Genomic DNA, 11,922 nt, shown 5'->3' on the forward strand with positions numbered 1-11,922 from the left:
AAAATCATTGGTATAGATCATTATGAGTTTATACCTATCCCTGTTTCTCCTTAGATTTCTTACAAAATCATCACAGAGGACTTTGATTTTCTCGAGGTATTAAATCTAATGTTTCTCATATTCCTCTTCCTTTTGAAAAATAAAGTCATTCACAATATTCTCATTAGTTGTCTCAGACCTAAAGCTACTTCTGTCAATGATATTTCCAAGTACGAGGCTGAACTTCTCTGGGCTATACTTTATAATGTTCCTTCTCTCTCTTCCGCCTTTTCCACATGTATAGAGCTGTGAGCAAGAATCAAGGCAAATTGCCTTAAGATTCCTTGATGATATCTGGTGGGGAAGATTAATGCTGAAGATGAGATTAAGGCCAACTATGGAAGGATGGAAAAACATAAAGGATGAGCTAGTTAAGATTGGCAATAATGATGATGAGGATTCGAGAAAAATGCTAGAAATAGCTCTTGAAAACTGAGAAGCAGCGAACTGAAGCACAAGGAAAAGAAAAGGTCCAGTGGTTCTTTCTTTCAGTGTAGTAAAGGGAGGAAAATCTAAACAGCCTCCACACAAGAAATATGCTACTGACTCTTTGAAGAAATGGCTAGGAGATGAACCTGCTGGAGATTCTGAACAGACTCTAGTTGAAAAAGTGAAGGTATTGAGACAGAAGAAGAGGAGTGCTGAAGAGATAGGAAAAACCTGAGTTTACAAAGAGAATAATTGAAAAGGAAAGAAGAAGAGGAAAGGAGAACAGGGGAAAACAGAAGAAAAGAAGAGGCTGAACGTCAAGAAGAAGAAGAAAGGTTTTAAGATGAGATTGAAGTTGAAATAAACAGAATTGTTGAATCTGAATCTAATAGGATTCAAGCAGAAGCTGAAGCAGATAGAGCAAGGAGACAAGGTGAAAGAAGAGAAGAAGAGGAGAGGAAGAAAAGGTTCGAAGAAGAAAGAGTGGCTGAATATAGAGATATCATTATGGCTGATAGAGAAGGAACAATCAAAGAGGAACTTGAATCGGTTCATGCTGATGAGGATATAGTTGTAAAAGAGACTGAGTTTCTTGCACCCACTGAACAGATTTATGCAACTTAAAGAGAACTAAAACTGATTATGCATATACTCAGGAGGAGGACAGAGGAAAAGGATCAGAAATAACCCATGAAAAGTTTAATAATGTAGTTCAAATGATTCCGGTCTGATTAACCTAATGATGGAGATTAAAGAAAATCAAACTGTTATGAAGGAGGACAAGAAAGCACTCAAGGAAAATATGAAGGAGCAGAAGCAGCTAGAGAAGCAAGAAGTTGGACATAACTTCGTTGTATTTGAGAACATCTTTAAGCAGTACGTGCACAAAACAGATACAACCTGCCACAGACTGCAGTCCTATGAGATTATCTGAGTTCCTTTTGATCCTGCTGAAGACCATCATTCCTCCTTAAAATGAATTTCATTTTATTTCAATTGATTTTGATATTTTCAGTTTGTCTTTTTGGTCTGTATCGACTTAATGTTTTGGGATTGCAAGTACTTCTACTTGATATTTTACTTCAATAATTTCAGTATGTATTCCCTTTACATCAGCTGTGGTTTTATACTACCTTATCTGTGATGCTGACAAAAAGGGGGAGAAATATTCAGATATATGATAATATGCAGAATATGTAGAGACTTGCAGATATTATTGGACTGACAATATGTAGATGGTGCAGAGACTTGCAATATACAAATCTTGAAAACTGCAAAACAGAGAACAGCTCTGATATCATTGCAAATATAATTATCTTCTGACCTTTAAATTTTGCGGCAAATACTGAATATAGTCAGATTGAGCTTTATATTATATCATATGCTCTTATATATATATCAGTGTATAAGAAACTGCTTTCTGAATCACAATACTTCACTAAGTTCTCTTATAAATATCGTCTTACGCTCAATTATTGATATTCAAGTTTTGACTATGTTAATTTGCTTGCTTATTCTCATGTTTTTAAGCTTTAAAAGTCGCAAGAAATCTTTCCAAAATCTTTCAAATACAATTATTTTATTATCTGCATGGAAATTTTTGTCCATGATATATATCACTCTTTATAAATGATGAAAGAGTTGTTCGTGTCTTTGGTAATGTTCGCTCGGTTAGGACTTCTTATATAAGTAGTAAAAAGATTCTAATTGACTTGAAGAATCAATGTGGAGGGTGTATAATCTTGGATATGCAGAGATAATAAGTTTACAGGAACTATACATATTCATAGCCTAAGTTCCTCTAAAAGAACGGTTGAATATATCCAAGAAGCCAAATGTTGGTGAAGCATCGGACAACGGCGACTATACTGGACAGAGCAAAGAAAGACAAGATGACCGGACGCTAGGCAGCGATAACGAAGCTGCCGGTGGAGTTCGGCGACCATGGGAAAGCCCTCTCGTTTCTTTATTCTCTATATCGCTCTTCCAATAGTGTCGTCTCTTTTTCCTCTAATACTGCGTGTCCTTGAATGCCCCCCTTTTTTTAAGACCCGAAGGCCTCTATTTATAAGAATCAATTAGGGATTCTTGCCCGTATTTATTTCCTATCATGAAATAAAAGGATATCTTCCAAGTTTAAGAATGGGAAAATTTAAATTTGATAATAAAGGGCCTAGTAATTCTCTAAGTTTTCTTTTAATAAATCAATTAATTAAGCAATATCGGCCTCCTTAGTGTTCATGGACTTAGCTTAATGCTTTTATGGGCTCTGCCCAACTTATCAAGTTCAGAACTATTTATTTAAGTCCACCCATCATTGATCCAATTTAAATATAATTGCATGAGCCTATTAGTATTTTTTAAAAAAATGCTCCTAAAATCTGTATGTAAATTTAACCAATATTTTAGGGAAAAATTGCCTAAAATATCATAAACCTGTTGCAATTTTGCCAATCTAATCCTAAATCTTTCAATTTTACTAATTAAATCCTAGACATTTTTACATTTTGCCTAATTGAATCTATTTAGCCAATTTTAAATGGAAATCGCTGATGTATATACCAACTAACGTAAACGAATTTTTTTATTTTCTCTCTTTTCCTTCTTCATTGTATTCTTATTGTGGCTAGCGAGGGTCGTCGGGTGGCAAGGACCAAGATGCCCTCACCCAAATCTAGGCAAGGCTGCCTTGCACAAACCATCATAGCCTCACCTATGGCCATGATGATCTAGGCAAGGCCAGCCTCATCAAACACAGACAAGGCTAACCTCTTCAAACGCAGGTGAGGTAGCCTTGCCTACATTTAGGTAATGCCATAGCGAGGCTGGTTGTCCACGGCTACAATGGCCTCGCCCAACTAGGTGACACTAGGTGAGGATCACGAGTATTGGCCAGATTGACTTAATTTGGCAAAATGTAAAAATGTTTAGGACTCAATTGACAAAATTAAAAAGTTTAATTGCATTGATGAAAGTGGGTTTAAGACTTCTTGGACAATCTTTCCAATAGTTTTGTTTAGAGGCTGAAATCAATCTCAGTTTCTATGCAATTAAAGACGAAATAGGTTATCAAAAGTTATATGTCAATAGCCTTCACAAATGTTATATCTTCCTCAAGTTCCAGTAGGCAGCCACCCCCACCTCACCACAACAACAACGACAACAACAATAATAAATGTTGAATGTGTTCTAAATGATCGTTAGGCTGGGTGATGGGTTGGCAACAGGATTCATGTCTACCCAAAAAAAGAGTCATCCGCGTCGGTTTTATTATATTCAATCCACCCAATTTAATATAATACATCACGCAAACATTAGATAGAGTAAAGAGATAATAATAATAATAACAATAATAATAATAAATGTTAAATGTGTTCTATATGATCGTTAGGTTGGGTGATGGGTTGGCAACCTGATTCGTGTCTACCCAAAAAAAGAATCATCCGCGTCGATTTTATTATATTCAATCCACCCAATTTAATATAATACAACTCCGCTAACATTAGATAGAGTAAAGAAAATAATAATAATAATAATAATAAATGTTAAATGTATTCTATGTGGTCGTTAGGTTGGATGATGGGTTGGCAACGTGATTCATATCTACCCCCCCCAAAAAAAAGGGTTATTATTAGTGACAACCACTAGCCTTATGGTTCCTTGATCACACTAGTCTTCAATTAGTCTTTGGTTGTTGTCAATCAGCATGACAAGAGACTAGAAAATATTCTCGAGCATCATTTTCCTCAGAGATGACCTGCTTCAGATGGCAATTCGCAGGCGAAACTCTTGTTTTTCACTAGATTTGCTAAACATAAATCTAGTTCGACTATGTCATGACCTAGAATAACTTCAACTTTACTCTCACTAGGACTGTGGTGGGGTGACAATGACAAACTTGCTAAGCAGTAGCTACGGTTCAAAACCGAATATATTATCACAAGTGTGGAATTGTGATGATAATGTCACATGGATCATCAATGCAGTTCACACCTTCTCACCATTTTACCCTTATCAAAATCCACATCCGATCTTCTAAAATTTGTGCAAGCTCCAAAAGAAATTTTACATCAATGAACTTATCTTGAACGATTAAAGTTAAAATCATCCGACATAAACTTAATTTAAAAAATCTGAAGTTCAGTGATATTGTAATATTTTCCCATTGATTAATGATAATTTTTAGTTAGGCCACTCTTCAATGCATTTAATATTTGAAGTTAGATTTTGATGATCGGTGTTCTAAATTGTGAAGGAAGATCATTCATAGATTGGGAGACGGACGGCTCCTGCCGCTCACAGAAGCTAATTCTACAAGAGACTGGTACGATTGACCATGCCTAAACTTTTAAGCTCGTCGGTAACTGCTCTGGAGATCGATGTCTCTCCCTTAATGTGTTGATTGATGTGGCTCCCTACGTCGAGAAACATTCTTCCATAATAAAATTAGAAAACCATACTAATGAGCCATGTTCTGTATTTTAGTGTATTACTCAACTTATCCTTATCACAACCCCTTAATAAGATGAGCAAATGACAAAAAAATTGAAAAAGGTTAACCTAAATATAATTAGTTTTCGGTACGGCATAATTCTACAAATAAGGTAGAGTTATAGTTGAAAAAAGAAGAGATGGAGGGATCGAGTGTGGCAGTGTTACTCAATTATTCAATATGAAAGTGCATAGACTAGAATTATGACATTAATATAACTTCCAGTACAATCGAAACAAGGAGATTTAATATCAAACATCAATTAATAGCAAAAGTAGAACAAGAAATAGCCAAGAAAATTAATTAAGCAGAAAAATTGTCTTAAGGATAAATCTCAATTAGGGATCGAAGGCCCAAGTGAGAGATTATCTTATAACCGCTAAAGCCAGCATCAACAAATAGCTTTTCCCATTCCTTTTCACTCCTTTCTTTCCCATTGAGGTTCATCATCCACATGTCAAAGAAGAGTTGTGTTTCGGTGGACCTATGATCTTCTGTTTGATTCCCTACTACTATTTCTATCAGAATCACTTTTCCGACCTTGCCTCGACCCGACACCGCCTCTTTGCTTCGCTTAAGTATCTCGATGCATTTTTCGTCGCTCCAGTCGTGCAATATCCACTGCATTTGCACCGGTTTCGTTCAGATTGTTGGAGCTTAAAGCTCTTATTTGGAATGGTAAATGCAAAAACAAAGTAATGTCAACAGGTAGAGTATCTCCTTTTCACTCATTTATGTAAGTCTCCCAGACTCTATCTCATCACTTAATATGTGAATTGTATAAATTAATCTTAACATACCTAACACCTCCTTCTTAACTATTGAAAATACACATAAAAGGCATCCAATACACATCCAACGCAATCTAAACCAATACTAGCATTACATTAGAAAATTTCTATAGGACCATTGAAAAGGAGACTCCTTTTTTTCTCCACTGCAAAATGGAAAAGGGAAAAACTCTTCTCATAGTCCAAGTTGTGAATTATTAGAATTAAATTTTCGGTAGGTAGATTTTTACTGCAACCGTGAGCTACCTTCATCATTTGAGCTCCTAGGGAGAAAATGGAAAGCTGTTGACCCTATAGGTGTAGGTTTTTATTTCTATTTCCAAGGTAAGCCGACCGAACATCGATGCATGGTACTTACCTTGAGTAAGATTGCATCCGCCTGGGGAATCTCCACAAACATGTCACCTCCCACAAACTTCAACCTCTCGCTTCCGACCAAACCATCCACCACGGCCGACAGATCGAACACCGTGCACGTCAAGTGCGGGAACGCGTCCGCAATGGCCTTGGCCATCGTCCCTGACCCGCCTCCCACGTCGACCACCGAGCTCATCCCCTCGAAGACTCCCCCACATGTATCGCCCACCAGCTTCGCTATCAACCTCGAGTCGCTAGCCATTGCCTCGTGGAACGAGCTGGCGACCTCAGGATTGCGCCTCACGTACTCCCACGCGGGTACCCCATGCGCCATGTCGAGCGTCGACGGGACGTCTTCTCTGTCCCCCAACCATGCACTCAGATACTGCCACGGGTCCATGGAGTAAGGCTCGAGCGCGAAGAGCGCGAAGGGCGCTAAAGTCAACGGGTCGTGCTTTACAAGGAGTCGGGATGCGCCGGTGAGGGCATACCCGGTCTGGCGATCCACTCCATCGAGGTCCCGCACTTCGAAGAAGCCGGAGTGGACAAGAACACGCATGAGGCGACGGATGCAATGGGCTCTGGTGGGTTGGACATGGAGCGCAGAGACGAGCTCGGGGAGGGTCATGGGTCGGCCGTGGCCGTGGATTAAGTCGGGTATGCCTAGTTGAATGGCGCACTTGAGGCACATCGAGTTGATGAAGCTAAATATGGGTTCCATATGTGGGCTTGAGCTCGGAGGAGCTCACTAGCGGCTGCATCTCCATCTCCTTTAGCCAAATCCATATCGAAAACCCCTTCCACAAAATGAATGTTTGCTACCTATCCATTATATGCCGAAATAGACCAAGAAATGCAATCGATCATTGACCTATTTAGCTTCCAAGTGGGTGAAATCATAAGAAAAAAATGTCCGGTACGTATAATATAAGCTAAGGGTAGTTGGTCGATCTTGCCGACTAATTTTTATAAAGTAGTTGGTTGGTCCTTTTCTCAATGCGGACTTGTTTTTGTAATTATTATTCCGCAGAGCAGCAATGTGCATTGTACAGTGAAGCTTCCCAAGTGGGTGAAACACGTGAAACTGCAATGACGCAATTCGGGTTATAGTCTATGGAGATTTCCAATTGCAATCCATCGTAGTTTTAAGTAATTAGTCGTAGAAATTTAACTTTCATATTTTCATTCCGCATTCAACGGCGTTTCATGTTCATCGAGTTCCACAAATCATCATCATCATCGAAAAACCCCAAACTACTATTCTTATTGCAAATCAAATCATTTGTCACCTTAAGTGGTAGTCATTGGGACGAATCTTACTTTTGTTGTCTTAAGCACACCCAAAGGCGACAAAATAATTATTTTGGTTGACTTAGAGTTGACCAAAGGCCACAAAATCACTCCCTTGGTCATATCCAAGGTGAAGGAATACTAATCTCGTTGCCTTAGGTCAGACCCAAAGACGACGAGAAAAATGACTGTCTCTATAGGTCTATCCTAAGGCAATGAAATTTCATCTTTGAGGTTTAAAATTTTTCCTCCTCAATAGCAAAATTTTTTGAATGTCACTTTAAATCTCACAAATAGTGACAAACTTTGTGTTTGCTGTCATAAGTTCAAAATTGAAAGCGATGAAATTTTGATTTTGTCATCTTAGGGTAAGACCTTAGCTGACAAACTTGAGAATTTGTCGCCTTTGATCAATTGTAAAATCATGATTTTGCCTAAATCTCACTTGATGTGACGAAATTTTATGTTTGTGATCTTAGGTTTAAAATTTGAAAGCGACTAAACTCTGATTACTGAGGATTCACTTTTGGTCGACTTTAAGGCAATTAAAGCTATTCTTTGTCACCTTTGGGTAATTTTTTTTTTTTTGTCAATCCTACTCTATTCCTACTCTACACTCACTTTCAGACTTTTACCCTACCTCTTGCAGGGCGTGGGAGTCGAAACCCACTCCTGAAACTTACACGTCCCCACCCCATCTCCCTTGAGAATGTGAGATTTGAACCCCTCACATCCCCCTTCCATGTTGGAAGGGTGGCCACTAGGGCGAATCCCAGTGGTTACCTTTGGGTAACTTAAGGCGACAAAATTTTGGGGTACCAAAGGTAAAAAATTGTCGGAAAAAAAAAAATTGTTGCCGCTGTTTTTCTTGTAGTGACATCAATTTAATGAAATTGGTATCTACCATTCGGTGGGTTATGTGGACATTATACGCTATTTTTTAATAAGATATATCGACGGAACATTAAACAGTGACCCCAAGTGTATGATTTGTATAATATGGTGAAGTCGCAACAGAAATTGAAATTTTGAGGATAAGAATGGAAATGACCAATAGGGAGCACGATTATCCCCGATGTTGACTTTCTTGTACCTGGACATTTTGGTCATTTGACCTGTCTGTTGCCCTTGTTTGAACTCGTCCTTAATTTTCTCAATTAACAAGCCCAGATACTGGGTTTCAAATCGACGCCTAAGAGATCATGGTGAAGAAGATACGACTTAAAATTTGAAATTCATTAACTATTAAGCTCCATTTGTTTCGTGAAAAATGAATGATTTGAAAAATAATTTCTTAAAAATGATAACTCGCATAGCTTACAAAAATAAATGAATGAAAAAAAATTTCACTGTCCAAAAAAAATATTCAAGCATAAATTGTCGTTGATAATGAAAATATTTTTCATTAACTAATTATTTCAGTCAATATAAATTATCATTTTAGGAAAATATTTTCCAAACTATTCATTATTCGCGAAACAAATGGAACCTCAATATTCAATTAATCTGAATATTAGTCTTCAATTTGTTGTCAATTGGCGTCAGAAGAGACCAAAGGATATTCTTTAGCATCTTTTTCCTCAAAGATGTCCCACTTCATAAGGCAATTCGAAGACGAAACTCTTGTTTTCCACGAGATTTGCCAAATATAAATCCAGTTTATACAAGAAACTGATAAATATTTGACTTGACCCTGAGGATGGTAGCCTAGACTTTGACCGGAAATTATTCATGAAAAAATCGGTTCACGCGCTAAATTGGACCGTAAGGATTATTTCTACAGGAAAAAAGTTCTCATTGCAAGATGAAAGAAGTAATCCTTACATTTTCATGTAGATAACTTCGATCTCCTGAATGTCAAGCGATGGAACTGAGTTGGTAAAATTACGGAAATCAAATCTTAATCATATGATATAACGATATTATTTGAAGCAAGCCACATGCAAATTTCTTCATTTCAGCACTGATGACCTGTATTGCGTTGTATCTTATTGTTACGTAAATTATCGTTAAGTTGTGATCCCTAGAGACTCAATGGCTTCAATTGGTAACTAAAGTCCAATCAAGATTTTTTTTTTTTTGAGCCAAAAGTCCAATCAAGATTGATACCAATTAAAGTGTCATATTTGGCTTCAAATAAAGTCTCAAGGACTTTGTACCATTCGAACTACTAAAATAATGCACAGATGGTAGATTGGAAACAGTAAGGAAATTGCATGAAACAGAATAGATGGTTAATATTCTTAGATGCCATGGTTTCTTGATGACTAAAATTGAACATAAAATTCTTAATAGAGATATATGGAATGCATAGAGAAGGTAAAAAAAAAATTAAATTAAATTACGACCGTATATATTTTATAATATAAGATAAGTATTGAAATAAGGAAGCCTAACGTAATTTGAATTTCACGTTCGAAGTTTAAACCAAATTCTAATCTAAATCTATCTCTTACGGATGATCTTCTCATCTTTAAAATTCAAAATGCTTTTTGGGATTTTTGATGTCTTGAATGCTAATCAATCAAGTGGTGATGTCTTTTAATAATTGATGCTTGTATCTTTTTCTTCTTGTTTTTTTTTTTTTTTTCGAAAGAATATTGTATTCATTCTTCAAAACGATACATGAGAAACATGGACTTCATAACAAATCAAATTGAATTGGAACAAAACTCAAAATCCTACAAAACAAAGCTAAAACAAGAAAACTAGGAGGGTAGCACTAGTAAGATCAAGCACATATTCGTTATACAAAAATGTATCTTTTAAGCAAAATAATCAACAGCCAATCACTAGATCTCATAGCTTCATCAGTAATGAGCACAAGTTGAAATGTCCTTCTCTAGTAATTACGATGTTGCCAATTGACGATGCGCCTCTAAATTCGGCTTCCTCTATACTATCACCATATAGAAACAATAAAAACATGTTGAACAAATATAGATCTAAGTTTTGGAAGAGTAAATTTGTGACATAACGAGATGTAGAGTTACTGCGATCACCATTGAAATTGGAGGCAAAAGGCTAGTATTCAAACAGAGCTCAAGGGTATTGAATCCTTAAAAATATATTTGTTAAACTCCCAAATCTAGATTGGGAGAGGATAACTCCCAATTCTACAACTAGATCAAGAGATTTTAAACTCTTAAATCTAGAAGTAGATAAAAAAAAAATCATAGATTGGAAGAGAAGAAAAAACAAGAAAAGAATAAGAAAACAAAAATAAAATTAAAAAAACGAAAAGGAGGGAGAGGAGGATGAGACTAGCTTAAATCCTCCGGTGGCTAAATGTTAAAAAAAAAAAAAAAAAAAAAAAAAAAAAAAAAAAACCATGGAGAGAGAAGAGAGAGGGAGAGAAAAAGACTTTTCACCACCAAAACTAAATGGTGGCAAGTTTGATGCTCATATCTTTAAATGGGTCATTAAGTTATGTATTCCTATCATCCTCTGCCAAAATCTATAATTTTAGTCAATGGATCTTCCTTGATACAATCTTTCTATGCATGCTTTGAGTTGATTGATCATGGCCACGTGTCATATACTCCATTTGAACTTTACCCACTGGAAACTTATTATCACTGAGCTCACCAAGTGTAGCGTCGATCGTTTTTACGAGTCAATTGAGTTTTTATGGCCTTCATGATCAACAAACTTGTTAAAATGTTCCGTCGGTTAGACCTTACAGGGAAAAATGTATTGTCGTGGCCTAATTTGGACCGTTAACTTATTTTGTTTGGGCTTAGATTTTGGGCCTGGTGTCAATGATAACGCGATATAGAACGTAAAACCTGACCCACGGATAAAGACTCAAAACACTTACAAAAAAGACAAAACTGAATTCTCTAATGAGGCTAAATTTATCCAACCAACGATTGAACGTGACAAATTTTAGCGTTTTAACCCTTGGGAACTCTGAAATTATATTAACTGGGAAATTACATATGGAAATTAATATAAGAAACAGCGAACGAGCTCAAAACGATCCAAACTAGAAAGCATCCCCAGAACACAAGAAAATAATAAATTGTGAACCCATAACGACCTCGGATGGGGTTTCCCCAATTAAAACACAACATTCAACTTTAAATGAGAGCTTCCGTATTGATATTACGAGTCTCATACTCTTTTCGAAAAAATAAGTAAACAATGCACAAAATCTACTAAGCTGGCCTTTCGAACTTCTAGCTTTCTCTAATTGCTCCAGAAACTTATAAGCAACAAAATCCTTGTATATTGAACTTAAGATGTCATATACCAAAATTGTTCTAAGGTATCAATCTTCACCGCCCTAAAAAAAAGGTTTTAACTAATAAGTTGTATTCGATCACCTATTATTACCTTCGCCGGAGATGATGGCATATAACCAGCCTAGGGAAAGACCTTTGAGAAAGAAACGACGAGATAAAAGGTGAATAGTATAATTTCAACTATTATAATTATGAAAAGTAATTATTTGGTCAAGGACATTTGTAGAGAGAATTGAACCCACTTATATTCAAATGTGAAATGATTAAAGTCATCGAC

The 11,922-nt window shown here is 36.5% G+C and overlaps 1 protein-coding gene across 1 annotated transcript; it reads right to left on the bottom strand.

The window, feature by feature from the left end:
* Positions 1-5,138: 5,138 nt before the first annotated feature.
* On the bottom strand, positions 5,139-6,984 carry LOC104414520 (trans-resveratrol di-O-methyltransferase). The gene is given in 3 exon segments (XM_010025666.3): positions 5,139-5,581; positions 6,110-6,822; positions 6,825-6,984. Coding segments are annotated over 3 exon segments (1,083 nt in total). The 5' UTR covers positions 6,895-6,984; the 3' UTR covers positions 5,139-5,281.
* Between the last annotated feature and the right edge of the window lie 4,938 nt (positions 6,985-11,922).

The sequence above is a fragment of the Eucalyptus grandis genome, chromosome 8 (genome assembly GCF_016545825.1).
Source record: "Eucalyptus grandis isolate ANBG69807.140 chromosome 8, ASM1654582v1, whole genome shotgun sequence".
Lineage (NCBI taxonomy): Eukaryota > Viridiplantae > Streptophyta > Magnoliopsida > Myrtales > Myrtaceae > Eucalyptus > Eucalyptus grandis.